Source organism: Chanodichthys erythropterus, chromosome 6 (genome assembly GCF_024489055.1).
Source record: "Chanodichthys erythropterus isolate Z2021 chromosome 6, ASM2448905v1, whole genome shotgun sequence".
Classification (NCBI taxonomy): Eukaryota; Metazoa; Chordata; class Actinopteri; order Cypriniformes; family Xenocyprididae; genus Chanodichthys; species Chanodichthys erythropterus.
Genome location: NC_090226.1, coordinates 17,030,877 through 17,053,954, shown reverse-complemented (window position 1 = coordinate 17,053,954; position 23,078 = coordinate 17,030,877). Strand labels below are relative to the sequence as shown.

The 23,078-nt window shown below is 36.4% G+C and overlaps 1 protein-coding gene across 2 annotated transcripts; it reads right to left on the bottom strand.

The window, feature by feature from the left end:
* Positions 1 to 18,741, bottom strand: phtf1 (putative homeodomain transcription factor 1). 2 transcript variants are annotated; one of them, XM_067388268.1, is made up of 18 exons: positions 18,439 to 18,741; positions 18,119 to 18,211; positions 17,977 to 18,033; positions 17,806 to 17,875; positions 15,961 to 16,119; positions 15,571 to 15,751; positions 13,978 to 14,101; positions 13,715 to 13,894; positions 13,389 to 13,637; positions 9,402 to 9,530; positions 8,888 to 9,157; positions 8,360 to 8,491; positions 7,780 to 7,866; positions 6,135 to 6,185; positions 3,784 to 3,939; positions 3,554 to 3,649; positions 3,357 to 3,482; positions 1 to 3,055 (listed from the first exon to the last, which is right to left on the bottom strand). In XM_067388268.1, the coding sequence occupies exons 2-18, from the start codon at positions 18,146 to 18,148 to the stop codon at positions 3,035 to 3,037; spliced, it is 2,118 nt and encodes a 705-aa protein (XP_067244369.1). In that variant the 5' UTR covers positions 18,149 to 18,211; positions 18,439 to 18,741; the 3' UTR covers positions 1 to 3,034. The 2 variants fall into 2 exon arrangements, with proteins under 2 accessions (XP_067244369.1, XP_067244370.1); XM_067388269.1 differs by lacking the exon at positions 6,135 to 6,185.
* Between the last annotated feature and the right edge of the window lie 4,337 nt (positions 18,742 to 23,078).

Genomic DNA, 23,078 nt, shown 5'->3' with positions numbered 1-23,078 from the left:
AATTATATTTTTTATTAGACAGGTGAACAACTATTTGGATTCATTCATTGACAGAAAACTAATCATGTTATATATAGCTTCTTGTTTAAATCTCATTTTCTTGATTTATTGCGAGGAGCCTACCATGTTTTACTATGACTAATATCGATCTAGCTTACTGCAGTGTGCAACAACTGTCACATAGCAGCCGCTGAGCGAACACAGAGTAGCATTATAATAACTTTCAACACATAAATGTATCTAATATGATAAAACTTTACCCCACATTTGCTTGACCAGAAAAAAGCGGAAGAGGCGACTGCAGCATAATAAATGTGTTGCGTTCGTCTTTCATTAGCAATCGCTCACACGGCCTCGTTTAGCTCCAACATCACTTGGCTCATATCCCTGTGATCTTCCAAATGAAGTTTTAAAGTAATGAAATGAAGTTTTAAAGTAACCAACAGTTTAATGTTTAACAGTTTGTGAATGACTCGTAATTGCATCCTGATTTAGTTACTTGGTGTTTGGTAACAAAGGGCCTACTTTGCATCAGCAACACTGACTCAATGACAAACAAGTCATTCATAAGAAGACAACTGATGGCACCTGTATTAATAGCAACTAGTATCAAACTAATTAATAAATTGATTGTTAATCATAAATATAAGGGGGTGCTGCTCGGTATAATAGTTTTTAAGAACATTATGTAAATTGGTATACTATTAAGCCTAGGCTACTAAAATGAAAGCTGGCAGCCTACACATTTCTTTACCCACTTCTTCCATATGGATCCATTTTCTGTTCTGATCTCAACAAGTCTCTGCAAACTACTGAGTAGTCACCAATCTGGCCGCATTTTTTGATATCATCATGTAGCCTTATTACAAAGTATTTTAAAACTACAAAAATACAAAGCACTAAAGTATTTTGATACAAAATAAAAAGCCAATTTCATCAACCCTATCAAATACTAATTACAAAATTTTATTTTATATTTGAAATACATGTGTCATAAATACTGCTCATCCAGTATATATATAGCAGTGCCAAGCGGTGACTTTTTTAACCGGGTATGCTGGGTGGTGCGTCATATAAAAAAATGACCGATGCAGTTTGAATGGGTTTATAGCTAATATGCGAGACGCTTGCGTTCTCAAGTGTTAGTTTATTTATTTACTTGCTCATGACAAATAGCAACACAGCAAAAAGTATTTCTAATATTTTGGACCTTTTACTGAGAGTAGCCCATATTTACCTGTTGAGACGTGCCTTCACAAGCACCTGTAAGAGCTTTTGTGATGTTTGAGTCGACGGAGGCGTGACATGCGAAAGGTGCGTTTGCAAAATGTATTTTTGTAATTCACTAGTGTCACACAACATACTTCGCCTTTAAATGGATCAGTTTAGGACACAGATCTAAATCAGACATGACAAATAAAAAACACCATTACGTCAATGTAAATGTGTGCCAGAAGTATTTTTTAAACTAATAATTAAAAATAAGTATAACATAATAAGTATTAGCAGCCTATTATAAATAAAAAATAAAATGTAATTATAATAAATATAAGTAGGCTATAATAAATAAAAATATCAGTATTCTTTAAAAAATAAGTTTTAATTGTGTTTAACTGATGACTAACAAATGCACAGACTATCGATTAACATCTTCTGATAGGCCTAGTTACAGTAGGACTGTCAAACACGTTTTGACAAGTTTTCATAAAAAAAATTCTCTATGGAGAAAATTCATATTATGAAAATAGTTTTAGTTATGATTTTTTCCCCCCATTTGGCTAAGTCTAGTTAGTTTCGTGATTGAGATCTGACAGCTGCTCATTTTTCCTAATGGGAGAGCGATCCGCTCACAGCTTATCCTGCCATGAAAACTCCCAATGAGAACTCGCGTCAACGATGACGCTCCATAACAAAAGCGTGAAGGCGCAAAAGCTGCAGTAGCTCCGTAACTGGCAGATTTAAAGAAAATTACCATCGTTTGGCAAATAAATAGATTACGGACAGTTACATACGCATTTCCAATCATATAGGCTTTATGATACACCTCAAACAAGGGATTTAATAGTAATTTATAATGTTAATATTATTTGCCGAGTCCACAAATGGCTTGGGTATGCAGAGCATTCACAGACCGCATGCCACTAATATATATTTATAAACATCTATCTATCTATCTATCTATCTATCTATCTATCTATCTATCTATCTATCTATCTATCTATCTATCTATCTATCTATCTATCTATCTATCTATCTATCTATCTATCCATCTATCCATCTATCCATCTATCCATCCATCCATCCATCCATATATATATTTTTTTAATCATAAACTACAGTACTCTACATTGTAATTCAATGGTATTAAAGTTTTATATGTGCACCCCAACCCTAAACTCAAATATTTGGTTAAGAATTGATGATTACGGACTCTCAGAGAAAGGTTTGTTTATTTTAATACAATGCCAGTAAAAAGTGCTCCCTCCAAGAGCTTCAGTGTGCAAGTTTCTCAGTACCCTTTTCTAAAAACCTCAAGACTTTTATTTAATTGCCCATTCAGCAGTTGACAAAGCCATGTCTCAAATAGCTTATCTAAAAGTACTGTTATATGCATTTATCCACAAGGCACATAGTGGTTCTGATTTAAGTGGTTGCTTCCAGACCAGATAATACACTTGCAGAGTATACATTTATGAAAAACAGCGAGCACTGGTTGGGATATAACAGCAAGCTGTTAAGTAGTTACAATAAGCAAGTGCATCAAGAAAACTCACTGCAGTCTGGTTTGTGTGCTTAATGATTCTACAATTCAAATATGAGGAAAACTCAACAACAAAAGTTGAGCTGAACACAGGTTTGCTCGGTCTGGCCGAAGGCACAGAGTAGCCTATGGAGGAAAAGTCATGCATAAGTTTGGTCAGTAGATTTGCACAGTTTTTAATAGATAACTTGGTCATCTAGTAGGTTGTGCACAAGCACACTTAAGAGTCTCTCTGGCCCCAGTGTTAAGACGCTGGCAGTGTAAAGCATCGCATCAAGGTTTAATCTTCCAGAGCTGTTAAAAAAAACAAAAAAACACGACGGACATTGTTAAACCTGTTAGTTAAAGATTGCTTGCACATTTTGTACTGCTTAAACACCGGCATGATAAAAGTCAAATACTATGAAGAGTGAGCAACTCCCACTGTCCTGATAACAGGAAGTAGTACAATTGCATTTATGACTTTAGTCATAAAAAAAACAGATCATCAAGATCAAATAATTCCAGACATCTGCATTTCAGCGGGACCATAAAACAGACCCAGGAAACAGGTGCAGATAACGGCTGTACTTAAGAGTGCAAATGTTCCCCTCACCCGGATGTTGAACCCTAGTAAATCGCTGACAGCAGCAGAGATGGCTGACAGGATGACCACTCTTGTGATATTGTAGATAAGCGGATTCACAGTCAGACCCAGCAGACGAAATGGAGTGTCCAATTCCTGAAAGCGGCAAATGATTGTCAGTGCAATGCAAAGCATGTTTTATTGTTCTCAATGAATAATGGTCTTACTTTTAATAATTTCGTGGCCAGCCTCAGTACGTTGTTCACTATGTTCAGCTGGTCTTTTTTGTTTGGTTTCTTCTCCATCTTAAGATACAAGTTTATCTGAAGCAGAAAATGTAACGGCAAACACAGAGCTCAGCCGTATGCAATGCTGCTAAGTGCATACATGTGAATGGTTCACTTGTTTCTGAACAATACTGCCTCTTTGTTCTGAGTGGCTGAGATTTTTATCTCACCTGTTCAGTCAGAAGCACAGAAGCGTTGCTATATTTTCGGTTGGTCTCTGCTCCGAGGGTAGCGAGGCGTAGGAGGAAAACCATCAGAGCAGCACACCAGATCATCAGCTCCCAGTTGGTCTCGGAGTCCAGAAATGTGTGATGACTGTGCAAAAGCTGAAACATAACAAGTGTTATCTTCCCGTTTCGCTATATTAAACAGTTACATCTTCGAACTATAAATAGATTTACAACTGACATTCTGGAAAGGTTGGGACGTTTTTTTTTTTAATTTGAATAAATTGAAAACTAAAAGATTTTCAAATCACATGAGCTAATATATTATTCACAATAGAACATAGATAACATAAATGTTTAAACAGAAATTTTACACTTTTATCCACTAAATGAGCTCATTTCAAATTTGATGCCTGCTACAGGTCTCAAAATAGTTGACATGGGGGAAACAAATGGCTGAAAAAGCAAGACATTTTTAAAAGATTCAGCTGGGAGCACATCTAAAAACTAATTAAGTTAATTGGTGTCAGGTCTGTAACATGATTAGCTATAAAAGGGATGTTGTATCGGCATGACATTACTAAATGGGCCCAGGAATACCACTGTCGGTAAACACAATCCGCTGTGCCATCTGCAGATGCCAACTAAAGCTCTTTCATGCAAAAAGGAAGCCATATGTGAACATGGCCCAGAAGTGCCTTCGGGTCCAGTGGGCCAAGGCTATTTTAAAATGGACTGTTTCAAAGTGGAAAAGTGTTCTATGGTCAGACGAGTCCAAATTTGACGGACGCCGTATCCTCCGGGCTAAAGAGCAGGGAGACCTTCCAACGTGTTATCAGCGTTCAGTTCAAAAGCCAGCATCTCTGATGGTATTGGGGTGCATAAATGCATACGGTATGGGCAGCTTGCATGTTTTGGAAGGCACTATGAATGCTGAAAGGTATATAAAAGGTTTTCAGATGACGTCTATTTCAGGGAAGGCCTTGTGTATTTCAGCAAGACAATGCAAAACCACATACTGCAGCTATTACAACAGCATAGCTTTGTCATAGAAGAGTCTGGCTACTGAATTGGCCTGCCTGCAGTCCAGATCTTTCACCTATAGAGAACATTTGGTGCATCATTAAACGAAAAATACATCAAAGACGACCACAAACTCTTCAGCAGCTGGAAACCTATAACAGGCGAGAATGGGATCAAATTCCAACACCAAAACTCCAGAAACTCATTACCTCGATGCCCAGACTTTTCAAACTGTTTTTTTTAAAAAAAAAAAGAGGAGATGCTACACCAGGGATGGACAACTCCGGTCCTGGAGTGTCCTGCAGAGTTTATCTCCATCCCTGATAAAAACTCACTTGCCTATAACTTTCTACTAATCCTAAAGACCTTGATTAGCTGGTTCAGGTGTGTTTGATTAGGGTTGGAGCTAAACTCTGCTGGACACTGGCCCTCCAGGACCGGAGTTGTCCATCCCTGTGCTACACCATGGTAAACATGCCCCCGTCCCAACTATTTTGAGACCTGTAGCAGGCATCAAATTTGAAATGAGGCCATTTTGTGCATAAAATTGTAAAATTTCTCAGTTTAAACATGTATGTTATCTATGTTCTATTGTAAATAAAATATTGGCTTATGTGATTTGAATATTAAAAAAAAGTCCCGACTTTTCCAGAATTCGGGTTGTAACAAGCATAGTAATGCGATACTTAACCTAATATCACTTTAATTGTTTCGGAAGATGACACACAACTAGTCTGGACCATTTATACTTACTAAATCCAAATGACAAAAAATATATATATTATGTTTGAGACAACCTGAGTGACAGTGTTATTTTAGTATTATTTATATACCATTATGGTATTTATACCTTTTCAGTTTTTATTTTATTTTAAATTTGTGATTTTATGTGCTTTTGTCATTTTTATTTTATTTTATTTATTTTTTATTTATTTTTTTTGAATACTATATAGTAGCGAAGCCTTCGATTTTGGACACAGCGCAGGTGTGAATGCCTTCCTAACAGATTTTGAGATGGATTTACACTCAAACCATTTCAAGAAGTGGTGTGAGACCCATTCCAGACAAAACTGGACAAGTGTAAATGCATCTAGTTGTTGAAACTACATTCGTAAATTTTACCTCTCCCGAAATGTTAAAAAAATAAATGTGTAAGAGCGTTATCAGCTATATGATGTTACAGCCAGATATGACAGCTCTAATGCAGATGAGCAGCTGCATATGTCTTCAGCAAGTCGATGCGCAAACTGCTGCAAATGAACTGAAAGAAAGTCGCAGACGGTCAACACACAATCATCTTCATTAAAATTAGTGATACTAAATGATCTTACCAGTGCTGATGGCGCTCTCTCTCCTATTGCTGTCTTTGATCTTGAAATTCGCTGATGATAAATAAAATGCAGCTCATTTCTGTTGCTTTAGTTGATGTGAACCCCGTTATATTTGCATATATCGCGGGAACTGAAGATCTGATTTGAGGAGACTCATTTATAGGGCCAAGTGTAAATGGAACCATTTTTACAAATCAGATAGCTATCTGATCAGTAGAAACACATGAAGTGACCAGGTGTAAACAGGACCAAAGAAATTTGGAACAATACAGGACTCGACAACAAGGACTGCACAATGGCCCAGGACAGTTGAAAGTTTATTATGCATATGCGTGAAAAAAACTAGTTTTAAACTTTTTAAGCACAAGATGCAAAAGTAAACTCAATTCAGGGCTGTGTATCACAGCATATGAGTGCTGAATTGAGTTCTTTTTCATGTCTTATGTTTGAAAGGATAAATACACACAAAAAAATATATGAAACTGCCAGTTTTAGTGAATATTCCTTGAAACGGTCGGTTATTTCTTAAGTGAAAGTAAACAGTTGGGAGAAAATCGTATTTGGATCTGTGCATTAGTTCTTGAAGCCTAAACCTACTGCGGTTCTAATCTTTAATGTCAATTTAAGCAGCAAAAGAGAAAAAGAGACTGACTGCTGACTGCTCTTGACTGAGTAACTTTGTTAGCTTTAATAAGGGTTTATACAAGGAAGACTATGACCGGTTATTTTACATTACTTTATTCAATTTCTATAGGTAGTATGTCTACCTGAATACTAGTGTTAGACCAACCTGACCAGCCTAAACCTTATGTTGTGTTTGGGTCATTTTGACCCAGAGAGGATTTTCTTTTCCCCACAATGTTAATGTTATCTATTGGACTAAAGATAAACTACTACTAAAACTGACTCTGCTCACACAGGGTTTAACTACTTCCCAAATGTTTTTGAATAACTTTTGTACTTTTGGTGGATTTTTCCCCCACTTGTGGTAACCTCTTCAAAAATGTCCTGCCTACAAAAAATAGCTTACAAATCTGTTGTTATGCTATATTATCACCATCAATATTGGATTAAATAATTTTGTCAACTTGTTTTCTTTCAATAAGCAAAACTTGAAATGACTCAGCAATTTACTGCAGAGCAAGTACTGTGTGAAATCAAATATTCGTGTCACTGTCACTTGATGGTGGATCTGGTGAAGAAACTGCAATCAAAATACTTGCAATCAAAATACTGATTTTGAATATGATGAAAACAATAGTTTTGAGAATATGGTTGAGATCGTGAATATGAGCCAGATGCTGAATGTACTGGGGAAATGAGCTATGACAATGTCAGTCATGATGGTAAAAGGCATCTGCTCAAATTGAAGTCTTCCAAGTTCCAAAAGGTAACGAAATATGCTAATAGGTTTATACTATAAATATCATACATTTTTTATTGTGGCAGTTAGAGAGCCACCTGTGTTGGATATAGATCCGGGTCGCTAAAGACCCGAATATGTAATAATGATTAGTGAAACATTCATGCATTTAAGGGTTGAAGGGACAGAAGGATCAGGATTAGTTTCTTTTTGAAAGCAAACCTTGAAAATATATGTCTGAAGGGTGTGTCAAAAGCATTGTGGAGTAGAACAATAGCTGACCTGGGCACAGATGATGAAGGCAATAGACAAAGCCAGGAGGAAAATTGATGATACAATGACATCAACAGAGCGCTGAGGCCCTCGTCTCTGTTAAATAAAAAAATATATTATTAAATTGATCTTCATATAATGTCAACTAGGTATCTTTAAACAGGACTGCACAAATGTCACTGCCAGCAGAAACACTCATTTACTGTCATTTTTGCTCAGACTGGTTAAGCAAATTGGATTAACAAAGCAACCAAAAAGCTTTTACTCCTCACCAGGCTATAAAGTTAAAGGATAAAAAATTATTTCATCAATTATTCAAAATTCTTATTATTTTATCTATTTATTTAATCAAATCAATCTATATCTATATCTATCTATCTATCTATCTATCTATCTATCTATCTATCTATCTATCTATCTATCTATCTATCTATCTATCTATCTATCTATCTATCTATCTATCTATCTATCTATATATATATATCAGTTAATATATATTTAATAAAATAAAAATTGCTAATATCAGTACATGATATGGTACTGATATATTGAGCATCCCTCAATGTAAACTGTAGTAGGAAGTGGATACCTTCAGGAATGATCGAAGTGAAAGCCACATCTTGATATTCTGTACTTTCTTTAGCCGAAAATGAGGAATCTCAGATTTTTTGGCTTTGCGTGCAGATGTGAGATGGCTGAAAAGTTTCGCAAATAAAAGGCGCTGTGGATGACATCACATTTGTTGAGAAACAAAAGTCCTATTTGGCTTTATACAGATTTTGTGGCACTAAAACTCAGCAACACTTTACAATAAAGTTCCACTCCAACATTAGTTAATGCATGTTAGTTCATAATACATTAGTATAATACATTAATTTATATAACTTGAAATGTAAAAAAATGCATTATAATATAGAACTTAACATAATAATACATAACTGAAATCAACGTTTTAACAAATGGTGGCCTCAAACATAAACGTTAATAATGCAAACACTCCAGAGCGCAACAAAATAGCTCTGGAAATTACATTTCATTATTAATTTAATTAATAATTATTAATTAAACATTATTTTTCATTATAAATTTCATTATAAACATTAATTTTCATCTTCACCTGTTTATATGTCCTCTCAGCCACACACATCATGAAGAAGAAGAGTCCAGAGAGGAAAACTCTTTCCACTGTGGTGATGATGAAGAACGCATAAGACAAGGCACAAGGCGGCCCGATGGCCACTGCTGGAAGTTCCTCGAGGGAAACAGAATTGAGATTGGCAACATCCAGTTTCTGTGCCAGTCTGAAGCAGTAGGGCAGCAGAGCCAGTGAGGCCGTGACCAAGCTGCCGAAGATCAGATAACCCATCCCTTGCTCAACCACCTTCACCTGGCAACAGAAATCATTCAACGTAAGTTAACAGCAACAACACTGACCTGTTACATTCTGAAATGCAAACACCAATGCAAATCTCTAAAACAGTCAGTGTTAAAAGGCTTACATGGAGGCGTTTACATTGAATTTGAATCAAATTTACTTTTAGAGACAAAGTCAACAGTTCTCTTCCCTTTCTAGGCAATTTAAACTACTAAAGTAGAAATAAACAAGGCAGAGGGGTAAAGAAGGACTTTACTCGTGTGAGAATGATACCACTGATCTCCAGCACAGACATGTCAGCTTTTTTACACTCTCCTTGCTCCCAGATTATGGCACTGACGCGGTCTTTGGAGGGATGACAAGCCTGCAGCCATGAAAACTGGTGCTAAAGGGAGATTCAATTAAGAACAAAATTAATAATTCAGTAGGAGTCATTTCTATGTCACTTATATGCTGTTTGATGAGGTTGTTAACCCTAATAAAATAAATAAAAGATAATTATTAAAGATAAATTATTATAAAAGATAAATTATTACATTTATTAAAACATAATTATTTAAAAAAAAAAAAAAAAAACAGTCATCCAGTGCAACCAACATGCCAAAAAAAGAAAAGAAAGAAAAGAAAAGTAAAGAAAAAGGAAATGGCATACAGAACAGCCATGCACAGATCCTAATGACTGGGTTGAGTTCAAAGTTTCTCAATATATCAGATAATTTGACCTTTTCATGACAAGGCAAGATTAGCTCAGGTTATAAAATGCCATGTGGTGTGAAAAAAAGTTTTACCTTGAAAAATATTTTTTATTTTTAACCTTGGATTAACATTATCCTAGATTAACTTAATCCAGGATAAGGTTAAACTTAATCATGGGCAATCAGATCTACAAATTTCATACTGCACATTAATAAACCCTGGGTTAACATCATTATTTGCATATTCATGAGGTTAATAACATGGATAAGAACAGAACACAAGGAGCGCACAACCTGTGCTCAAAAGTGCTTGTCTATCAATAGAAATTAAATGTATTTGCCGTTGTGGTTCGACACTTTAATCATTGCCTTCAGACAGACACTAAAATTAAAGATGCATGAAAGTATCTATACAAACTGTGCGCAGCACATGAATATTTAAATAGGTAATTATTTTTTAGTTTGTGATTGTTGTCTGTCTAAACAACTTACATGTACATATTAAAGGGACGGTCACACTACACTTTTCATTCCACTGACTTTCACTTATACACATGCAAATGTGGGAGACAGGAAACACAAAATCATGCACATTTTGGCGTGTTCCAAGTTTCAAGTTTGGTGAACAACGAATTTGTATCGCGTGAAGACATCTGATCAATAGAAGATTGATAAGCCATGGCTTGACCTCTTGGCTGAATTAAAAGGCGGCACATTTTTGCAGTAAAGTGGAGTAGATTGTATATTTTTAGGGGTTCAAGTGCGTAGTGTAGGCGTAGGCTCAAATGTCTTATATCGTTGGAATCCTTGGCTCAAGATGGACAAGATGCAAGCCTTAGATTTTCTAGAGTCTGATTATCAATAGTTATCAAAAAAAAAAAAAAAAGTTGAAATTTCAATTCACGGCTACTAAGGGCTGCCAAAACGTTCAAAGTGGGTGGAGCCACATTTACTTAAATAGCTATAACTAGTGAACAGAATGAGATATTTTCATCACACTCAGCTTACCTATGTAAGAGCTCATTCTGTGGTTGCGTGAAAAAAGACGTGGCAACTGGCAAAAAAACCATGAAAACGGCTATAACTACTTCACTGTTAGTCCGACTGACTTGAAAAATCAGCATGCAGTCTCTTTGTCCGAGGTGCCATGACTGTCTATGAGGACATTGACATATCTCAAAAAACATGTCCAACATTGGCCAATGAAGTTTGAGCAGCTATCAGACAAGGTTAATGAAGGCTGATCAGAATAAAACTCGCTGGGCCTGTTTGACTCATGGCCCTAGATGCCTTCATATTTTTCATGTGCGTAAACAAGCATGTATTGCACAATTTTTTGGTGCACACCCACGACATTCGTACCACATGGTAGAACTCCTCATTCTGGGGTCCACCAAATCGCTCATTAAATATTTGAGATTTTTAAAAAAAAACTATTTTGGCGAACTATTCCTAGGTTTTTGACTCAACCTCGATAACTGTTAAAAAGCTTTATAAACCATACATTTCCTATGATAAATTGTCTGTATTGGGTGTAAATGGCACATCTACGATCTAAGTGGTTAGATGCTTGCTAAATAAAACATCATACCTATTTACGCATGTGCTTAAAGGCCTTAAAGTGTTTGAACCACAATAATCGCTGCTTGCAGCTATATTAAACTGCAGAGTGTGATATATCATGACCACTGCAGTGCTCGTAAAAATTATGTGTGCTCAAAGTCTAGTGTGACCACGCCATATAATCTCGCACCGCAATCTTAATTTGCACTGGAGGTGTAAAATGTGGTCTTTACTAGGGGTTAAAAGACATTAAAGGGATAGTTCGCTGAAAAATGAAAATTCTCTCCAATGTATATGAATTTCTTTCTTCAGATAATCACAAAACAAAGATTTACAGAAAAATAATCCATCTCTGTGAATCCATATAATGCCATTGAATGGATTCTGCTCGATTGACACTTAAAAAAACCACACACAGCGATTGTGACGATAATCCATACAACCCCAGTGGATGGCTCAATGTCTTGTGAAGTGAAGTGATAGGTGTGTGTAAGAAACTGTGACCAGCAGGCCGGGTGAGAGCCGCGAGGGAACGGCGTGAGGCCGGTGGCGCGAGAGTTGACGAGCATCACTTGGGAGGCGCACCAGCCTTGAGTCTCTCACGGAGGAGCTCCGGGAGCATAAAAGGAGGAGCGTCGACAGTGAAGGACGAGAGAGGACCAGGCCTGGACTTTATTTTATGCTTTATTATGTTTATTATGGTATTACAGTTTTGTTGAATGTTCACCGGTTCCCGCCTCCTTCTTCCCGTATATACGAACTGTGTTACATTGGTGCCGAAACCCGGGAGGAAGGAGGGACATGCTGTCGGAGAGCCCTCGCTGCTGAGGGGGATCGCGGTGCTGCGGAGTTCAGGCAGGGCGGGAGTGATGACCGCGAGAGGCTGCCCGAGGTGGTGGTGCTGGAGCCTAGTGAAAGGTGGGACGGAGACCCGGATGCCCTGCTCCTGGGACGAGGTGGGGTGGCTGCCGTCCAGGAGGGAGCGGAGGAGCCGCCGCCGTCCGCCATGAAGGGGAGGAGCAGGGGACGGGGGACTCGCTGCTGGCTGCCCTCAGCCAGAGGAGCCATCGCCGGCCGCCAAGAGGCGGTCGAGGATCGGGCCATCCACCAAGCGTCCAGTGCCATCGCATGGCACCGCGAGGAAAAGCCTCTCGGCAGGCTGAGGTCCGAGTGGCAGTGTATCTGGGAAGCGGACCCAGAATTTTTTTCTCGTTCTTTTTCCTCTCTCGACCTGTCGCTCCCCTTGCTTCCGTCTCCTTTCTCTCGTCTCGTCTGTCCTTACCCCCAGGTGCTGCGGCTGCCGACACAGGCCCCGGGGGGGGGAGTAGAGCGCAGTCTCGGGAGTACCCCCCGGCCTCCAAGGGGAGATGGGGGTATGTGACGAGCAGGGCGGGCGAGAGCCGTGAGGGAACGGCGCGAGGCCGGTGACGCGAGTGATAATGAGAATCACCTGCGAGGCGTGCCGGCCTAGAGTCTCTCATGGAGGAGCTCCGGAGGCATAAAAGGAGGAGCGACGTCAGTGAAGGACGAGAGAGGACCAGGCCTGGATATTATTTTATGTTTTATTATGTTTGTGTGGCATTACTTTCGTTTTGTTCTTTGTTTATTTTGGAATTAAAGTTATGTTGAATGTTCGCCGGTTCCTGCCTCCTTCTTCCCGTATATACGAACTGTGTTACAGAAACATACTAATATTTTTACATTTTTAAACTATAAATCATTGTTTGCAATCTGCTGTCATATGAGCAATCATGAGAGGGACTTTGTGACACGTGACTTAAGTGTGTTGTGAAACTCACGCAAGGTGGCAGTCTTCTGTGCTTTGGCGTTACTTCTCGCGCAAACTTTGCAGTGTGAATTTATAACAGCAAAACAGTTCACACCGCTATCTTAATTTGCACTGGAGGATTAAGAGGATTTTAACCCAGGTTTAAGCGTAGTGTGAAAAGTCACATTAAATTTAATAAAGTAAATCTGCAACCCACCTGCGGTAAAACCTCATCCTCATCACTAGTCAGGGTGATGTTGGGCAGAGGGAGGGAGTGGCTATGACTGTGAGGCTCCTCCTCCCCACTGTCACTGCTTACTGTGGAGGCAGAGTCAGGATCATGTAGAAGCTCCTCCCATAACATATCATCTGTGTCAGATGCAGGACGCGAGCCCTCTGAAGGCCGCAGAAGCTCGACTTCACGTGGAAGAGCTGGGATGTCTGCTGGCATCCCATTACTGTCTCCCTGTATCACACAATGGTGATGAATATTCTGAACTATTTTACAGAAACTTTTGCCTTTGGTTTTAGTCAGATGCTCACCTGAGTGCGTGGTGGCGAACTGTTCTCGGGGACTTTGTGAAGTCTATTCCTGAGCGCTCGGGCATATTTTGGAGGTGCTGATGAGAAGAGTCTCTCTCTTTGCAGCTCTGCTTCATCTGCCTCCTCTTCCTCACTGGAGAGATCTTCAGAAGCCCCATACGGAGGCCTCCTCAGGGAGTCCTGCAAAGTCCACAGGATCTCAATCAACTCAAACATGAACGTTCATCTCTTCAAAAAGTGCAGTTCTAAGGAAAGTGTTTTACCAGTCTCTTCTCTGATATGTAGAGCCGATTTTTGTCTTCAAGTTGACGGGGTTTGAGTTCTACTATCCCTCCCCCTCTGCTGCCCTCATCCTCAGACCTCTTTGCTTTTCTACTCTTCCTCTGTCTATGAATAAATAGCAAAAATAATGACACAAATTAGATCAAAAGAATGTAGTACTGACTAAACAGAAGCCAGGACCTATCTGTTTTACAATATATAATATTAATAATATAATGTATCAAATTTAGTGTCTTTTTTGACACTAGGGTCAATGATATCAATGCAATTTTTAGATTAATTAATTTATTAAAAAATAAATTCAAATGTAATCCATACATATTTATATACATATTTTATTATGTGCATGTTTTTAGTTTTAAAATAAAAATAATTTTGATATTTTTAGGGGGCATAAAGTAAAAATGTCAGGGTGGTACAACTATTCTGATATTATAACAAAAGAATAATTGAAAAGTAGAGGAGTCTAATGTTATATTATTTTTAAAACTGTTTCACTGTTTATTAATAATTATATATATATATATATATATATATATATATATATATATATATATATATATATATAATTAATAAACAGTATTAATAATATATAATAAAAAATATATATATAATAAAAAATATATTAATAAAAAATAAATATATATATATATATATATATATATATATATATATATATATATATATATATATATATATAAAATGTATTTATTTTTTATTAATATATTTTTTATTATATATATATATTTATATATTTTTTATTATATATTATTAATACTGTTTATTAATTTTATATATATATATATATATATATATATATATATATATATATATATATATATATATATATATATATATATATATATATATATATATATATATATATATATATATATAAAGCCAAAGCCAACAAACATGCAGAAACAAAGCAAAAACAGGATATGATGTCATGTGGAGTAACCCTGCAGCTACTCATGACCGTGTCAGGGTAAATAAATCTCTTAAAATAAAAGATAATTTGACCTTTTTATAAGGTCAAATGATATTATAAGATTAATTCAGGTTGTAAAATTTCAATTGGTGCAACTCTTAAAAAAAAAAAAATCATATTTATGAATTAATAATTTTGACACTTATAAAATAAAACTTTTTACCTCATAAAAAAATATTTAAAACATATATTTTAACAAATATATATTTTTTTTAAATAAAGATTTTAAGTTTGAACTAACTTTACTATGTCACCACAACATTTTTAGAGTAATTAAATAAAAACTTTACATTAAAATGGTATAAAGTTCTCCGAAACCACATGACATCAACATGAAAACAAAGAGTACATTTCTAAGAACTTGGCACTTGTGTTTTAAATTAGATTTTTGCTTCTCTTCATTGTGGACACTCTTATTTGTCATTGACCCACTAGTGTCAGCTGAACACTAGCACTGCTGATTAAACTGCCAGCCTTGCAGAACATTAGATGTATTGGTCATTTGATGAGAGAAAAAAAACATCAACACTTGGTCCTTTATGGCTCTGAGTCTCTCACAATTCTGACGCAGCAGTAGCTTAACCTTTTCCTGCGAACAGGGCTGGCTGTCCGACTTGGGACAGGGCTGTTGTCCGGGCTTCTGGAGGATTCTGTAGATACTATTTGGCAGTGTACTGTACCCAACAACAGCATGAGACACAATGGACCCACAACTTCACTGGCACAGGCTGCTGGTACCTCAAAATACAACACAGTTCCTGCCACTGCAATGAACACAAATCCATCAGATCATGATACCATATAGAGAATTTCAAGTTTAACTCATGACTTAGAATGTATTATCACTAAACCACATGTGTAATCACGCATGAAATCTGAAATATTCAGAGAATGACTAATGAAACTAGGCAGGACCATAGAGGGCAGGACTTATGTTCATGTGACTGTTTTGCTGAAAAGAAAAACTGCATACCTTGAAGGAAATACATAACCAAGATGAGGGTGGAGATGCATTTAGAAGTAACTTGGATCCACCACTGAAAGAAGAAAGGAAAGAAGAGGACCCTGACCAAGCCTTTACGAGTCAGAGCGGTCCAAGGGCTCTCTGGTTTGGCCTTACTAAACGTGGAACCTGCAGTTGTAAAGACACTAGGTCAAAAAGAGAACCATACTATAAAAATGGTATAGAAAAAGAATTCAACAATGTTAAAGTAAAACCCTAATTATTTACCTGATAGTTGTCTTAATCTATACACTGTAAAAAATGACCTTGATTTTAACAGTAAAAGACTGTAAAAATGCTGCGGTGAAAAACTGTCAATTGGTTTATAGAAAGTTTCCGTACTATATACAGTGAATAACTGTAATAGATCTAACGGTACATTTAATGTAATTTTACGGTAAAATACCGTTAAATTTACAGTTTTTGGAAGTGTAAGATAACAATTCATTGTAAAATTTACAGTGAAAAACCGTAAATTGACATTCCCACAATTCCCTGTGTGACACATTTGATATATTTTCATTGAAATAACTCTGTTTCTTCTTAGTTTTTCTCATTTTTTTCTAATCAGTTATGTACATTAGGGTTTTATGTTACATCTAATGTTGTTAAATTAATGTTTATTGCATTTTTAAAATTCCATGCATGTTACCATGATGGTGTTTAGTGTGTGTGTGTGTGTGAATGACACTGTGTGCACCTTCTATATGTTAGTGTTGTCCTCCTCAGCTTGTGGAAAAGCTGCTTGTGATGAACTTTGATTCATCATGTGACTCTTATCACCACTGTGTTTGGTGACTGTCAGTGTATTATAAAGGTACAAAACAGATATTAGTACTTCATTAGGTTGGTAAATTAACATTTTATCAGTTAATGAAATATGTTATTTTACCGTAAATTTAACAGATTTTTTTTACGTTGCTACTGTATTTTTTACGGTAAAGTTCTTTTCTACGGTAAGTTTTTTACCGTAAATTTTGCTGGGATTTTTTTTACAGTGTAGATACATTTTTTAAACATTCAAAATTTTGCAGTTGGCAAGATTTTTAATGTTTTTGAAAGACATCTGGGTAACATTAGTTAAACATTAGTTAATGTATTAACTAACATGAACCAACCATGAGCAATACATTTGTTACTGTATTTACGATTTACTAATCTTCGTTAATGTTAGTTAATGAAAATACAGTTGTTCATTGTTTGTTCATGTTAGTTCACAGTGCATTAACTAATGTTAACAAGATTTTAATAATGTATTAGTAAATGTTGAAATTAACATTAACAAAGTTTAATAAATGCTGTATAAGCGTAGGTCATTATTAGTTCATGTTAACTAATGTTAAATAATGAACCTTATTGTAAAGTGTTACTGACGTCTCTTATGCTCAAAAAGACTGCATTTATTTGATCAAAAATACAGTAATATTGTAAAATATTATTACTATTTGAAATAGTTGTTTTCTATTTGAATATATTTTAAAATGTAATTTATTCCTGTGATGCAAAGTTGAATTTTCAGCATCATTACTCCAGTCTTCAGGGTCACATGATCCTTCAGAAATCATTCTAATATGATGATTTGGTGAAACATTTATTATTATTATTATTATTAATGCTGAAAAAAGTTAATATTTTTTGGAAACCAAAAAAATTTACTCTTTGATGTATAGAAAGTTCCAAAAAAAAACTTTTTTTAAAAAAAATGAAATAGAAATCTTTTGTAACATTATAAATGTGTACTGTACATTTTTACAGTATAGGTATGGGATCTGATTTGACAGCCTATATAAGATGCTAAACTTGATGGTAACTCGCCTCTCACTAGATCAACATCAATGAGGTCTGGCTTGATATGGCCAGTCTTCTTAGGTTTGCTTCCAAAGCCCTGTTCAAAAAGGAACAGAGTTTCAACAGAGTCTAATTGCATACATTTTACACAATATTCAGGAACCACATCTATGCTGCAAACACAAACAGCCAAATTACCTTGAGCTCATTCTGTTCCAGTGATTTCTCCCAGATCTGCTGATCATATGCTCCAATCTTTGACACAAGATCATTAGAGAACTTTTAACACCTTTCTAACCACAATCTGTATTTACTGTAAGTCAGATGCAGAATGACTCACCTTTTTCTGATACCATGCTATTCCTGCCATGTTTGAAATTCATTAGGTCAGGTAATCTCAGGCAGTAGATCTCAAGCACAGAATATTTCATTCCTCGAAAGAGTCAGACATAAGAGTTATGTCATCGCTTACACTGAAAAGGAGACGCCTGCTCGCAGTTGAAGGTACAAACATAGGAAGCGACTCATCAAGTGTAAATAGTGAGAGCGGCTCTGTTTCAAAACCTAGTGAGCTGCCTACATAGACTGCATTTGATAAAGATCTCTACGAGTAAAGTCGCTGGCTTTAATTCTAGGAAAATTATACAACATTAAACTTACCTGGAGCCCAATAAACGATATCTGGTTGCGATTCCTGAGCAGCGCGTGTTGTGTCTTGTCAACATTTTCAGATGTTTTGCTGGAGATGAAACAAACCTCGCCCCCTACTACAGCAAAACTATCTGACGCTACATCATGAACATCTCATTAAAATGTAAAAACAGCAGCCTAAAGTTGTGAGCTATTTATATTTACTGTCAAACCACCCTGGCATCAATTCGATTAAATCTGATCGACGATAGAAAGATCTTCTTGTAAAAGAGAAGTGATTGTTAAAGTTCCCACTCTCATCAGCGCCTGAAAGTGTGTGAAGCAAGCGACGACAAACGACGGCACATCAGCCAATGGCGGAACTATAATGTGTACAAAATAAACTTTAAATAAAATAATAATAATAAAAAAAAAAATAAAAATAAAAGAAAAATCAGTGAAAATGCTTCAGTTCGTTTTAAAGGATTAGTTCACTTTCAAATTAAAATTTCCTGATAATTTACTCACCCCCATGTTATCAAGATGTTCATGTCTTTCTTTCTTCAGTCGAAAAGAAATTACGTTAAGGTTTTTGATGAAAACATTACAGATTTTTTCTTCAGTGGAGCCCAAACGGTTGAAGGTCAAAATTGCATTTTACAGCGATCCCAGACGAGAAATAAGGGTCTTATCAAGAGAAACCATCGCTCATTTTCTAAAAAAATAAATAAAATTTTTATAAGTTTTAACCATAAATGCTCGGCTGCGTCCGAAAACTGGAAAATGCTGCCTTCTGAGGACACATTACAAGGTAGTAAAGCATAAAGGCACGTCCGAATCCAATGTTAGCTTCACTTCCTGTCTCATTTTGAAGGAAGCATGGATGTATCATGTATCCTTAGCTGCCTGCCTTTGATATCCCACAATTCTGTGCTTTCCATTCTGTGACAGTTGAGCTAAAAAAATAAAGATGCCGTTTGTTTGCGAAAGTTGCGTTTGCTGCTCATTTTGTGTATTTGTACGATTTTGACCAACATATTTCAATCTTGATATCATTTCTATCGAGAAATTACTACTGTAATAATTAAATATTTGTTTAGTTTTCACCAAAGCTCACGCTTGTTGTAGATCATTAAACTGTTAGACTGCCTCAGAAGTCTGTCCAAAATCAATTTCGTGAGGTACCTTCATGCACAAACACTGCCGTACAAGTCATTCTCTTATAAGACAGCGAGGCAGCAAGACAGCTACCTAGGTTTTCGGACGCAGACCTCATCTTGAACTAGTTCTCTCTATTTGAATTCCAGCAGACAGTTCAAAGTTTGAACTAAATTGTCATATATACAATATGCTAGTGCAAGTATATAACAATTAGTTCAAACTTTAACCTGTGGAGGGCAGTAATACACTTAGCAGTGTCTACACTGCCGCAACTCTAATAGTGAAGAAGAAGAAGAGAGCTAGTTCAAGGGCTGCGTTTCACTCCAGTTTTAGACACGCACTCGCGAACTTCCCTAAACACTTCCCCTCGGGGGAATCCCTGCCACCATTTTGAAGTACGTTCCACTTCGTGAAGTGGACGAGGGAAATTTACATGGACAGACCCTCTACTTCATATGTACACTTCAGGCAGCTCCATAACCCACAATGCAACACGATTATGACATCACCGCATATCACAACAACTCTATGATATATTAATTATTTTTTTTAAACATTTAAAACACACATATATACATATAGAATGCTGTATTAAACTATTTTTTAAGGGGATAAAATAAATAATAAATCAGCTCCATTGCGAATTCCAAGTGATCAAGGACTTAGGACGTTCCAGTTCAGCCCATTGCAAAGGTTCCGCCAGTAGTGGGCACTCGTGCAACGTAAGCAATGACGTACATCCGAGTCAACGAGACCGAGTGAAGTTAGCGAGGGAAGGGCATTTAAAAACCGAATTGGAACGCAGCCAAGATGAGCATTTATTGTTAAAGCGGAACTCAGTAAGATTTGCAAAGCTCCCCCTACAGGTTCCTTCAGTGAATCACACTGTCGTAAATACTCCAAGCGCAGCTCTGGACTACAACGACTACAGAGTACAAGAAATCTCGATGGAGGTGGGTAATTTTCAAAATTGTCTTATAAAGTCATAAAATATACATTGTTTTTGAATTACCGTAAAGCATTTTGTCACTCTTGCGTGAACATGAACATGAGGCGAGATTATGTCGGGTCGGCGCAGCTCAACTTGCAAGTGCTGATTTCTGGCGTAGACGTGCCAGAGGGGGTTAGTGCACGCCTCAAACACACCACTATTTATGAAGGTAAAAAAGTTACTTAGCTCTGTAATTGTGTAATTTTGACCTTCAACCATTTGGGCTCCATTGAAGTCCACTATATGGAGAAAAATCCTGGAATGTTTTCATCAATAACCTTAATTTTTTTCGACTGAAGAAAAAAAAAAACATGAACATCTTGGATGACATGGGGGTGAGTAAATTATCAGGAAAATTTAATTTGAAAGTGAACTAATCCTTTAACCCTTTCGATCGTGAGTTTAAAATATTCTAACTCAACTGTCCCCCCAGAGTGAGTTTTTTTAAGGCGACCGTTATTTTAGAACATTTGCCTTTAATGTTTCCATGGCGACACATCTTGCGTGTCACGAGCGCTGAACGCAGCAACAATAACACTGTATGACAGATGGATCGCTATTATTTAGTTTTTCCTTTTATATTTAAAATATTCGCAAAATTGCTTACCATGTCATCAACTATCTGATATTCCGATTCTCAAATATGTGTAAGTGAGTGTGTTTTGTCGTTTTAAAACCTTTATAAATGATCTTTATCTTGATCTATAATGCGAGATGGGCGCCGCCATCTTAGTTTGCGCTGCAGTTCACAGAGTCCTGTCAGTCGGATTTACAGCAGGTGAATTCATCAATTTCTCCCGAAATATATGCAAGTAAGTGGCTGGTGAACTGGAAGAATAATAGAGTAAACTTTATAGTTACTTAGGCCCATTATGTGTGTCTGATATGAATAAATGTCGGCAAATTATATTTGTTATTGCTGCTTCCACTGATGTCGGACATCAGTGTGTATTTTATAAAACTCTTAATGTATTGTTTTAATGGTGCTTATGCATATTTAAATGTCTGAAACCTTAAAAGAAACATTATGTGGCTGAAAACGCTGCATAGCTGTGATATATGACAAGAGCTGCGCGTGTCCGTCTCGCAGCCAGAGCGCGAAAGCACAGTTTGAATCTGGTTATGTGACGTCGCTGAACGTTCGAAATCCCATATGTGGTACCATACGCCCAGGGGCACTGAAATAAAAATCCCATATGTGGGACCGTACCGCTCAAAGGGTTAAGGTCGAATGCTCATAAAACTCATACAGTGTGATAGAAAGTGTGTAGTAGGCTATACAGGAATCAATCTAGTTCGAGTTCACGGGTGGGAAGTCACGGGTTTGACTGCCTTTCCAGTGCACTTTCAAGGGTGGAAGGTTGGAAAAACACGGGTTACAGGTTGCCTGGAACGCGACATAACTTCAGTGATGATTTCATGGGGACTTTAAATCATAAGGTTGCAAAATATTTTTTTTAAAGTACTACACATAATGAAATCAATAGCACTTTTGAAAATAATATTTTAGAATGATGTATCTCACATAAAAAAAAAAAGTGATATTGGTTCAATGTTGACTCAATGACCAACTCATGCCAGTGGGGTAAGCAAAATAATCTTAATCCAAACTGAAAACAAGATTATATAGTTTATTTTTGGTTTGATATAAGATTATTTTGCTTACCCCACTGGCAGATTATTTTGCTTGTTTTAAGGAAAAACTCACTTAATTTTTTACTTATTTTTCCTAAAAACAAGAAAATAATTTTTACTTGTCAAGAAAATGCTTCTTGACTTAAGAACTTTTAAGATATTTTGACTAGAAACAAGACAAAAACTAAGTAAGAACAGCATTTTTTGCAGTGTAGTTTGATAAAATGTCTTTTTACATAGGCTAATCATATAAAAATCATAACAATTATGCAAAAGCACATTTTTTATAACCACCAAGAGAGCATTGTGTGGACTGAAGTTGATGGCATTACACTGCATAACAGTAAAGTTATTCAATATTTTTTCTAATAAGATTATGCAAAAGCACATTTTACCAAACTAAGTACTGACTGTAAGCATTGATGTGTGAACTGAATTTGGTGACAGTAGCCTACAATGTGTTACAGTGAAGTTATTGATTTATTTAATAATAAAAAAAGCACATTTTATCCTATACTCTTTGTCTGAAAACAAGTGATCTTCTGGCGAAGGAGATTTCACATTCATTTATTCAGTCAGTCAGTCTGTCTGAATAAAATAAAATAAAATAAAATAAAATAAAATAAAACATTTCACAGCCCAATTTCACCTGAAAATGAGCCTGTCACATATGCTGAATTCCAAAAATAGTCTGCCTGAGTAAATAAAAAACAAACAAACAAAAAAACCCAGACCTAAATAAATAAATATAAATAATATTTCACAGGCCAATTTCACATGAAGATGGTAGTAGCCTACACCTCTCAGTCTGACACTGTCTGCAACTGAATTCCGAAATTAAAACCCTTGTACATACATTCAGAAACTAAGAAAAAGAAAACTA

Excerpts from the sequence above, each read along its gene's own strand:
- phtf1 (XM_067388268.1), bottom strand. The coding sequence starts at position 18,148 with ATGGCAGGAATAGCATGGTATCAGAAAAAG. Across the intron at positions 16,120-17,805 it reads TGATGTTGATCTAGTGAGAG|GTTCCACGTTTAGTAAGGCC; the intron begins GCGAGTTACCAT and ends TTACAACTGCAG. Across the intron at positions 13,638-13,714 it reads GTTCGCCACCACGCACTCAG|GGAGACAGTAATGGGATGCC; the intron begins GTGAGCATCTGA and ends TGTGTGATACAG.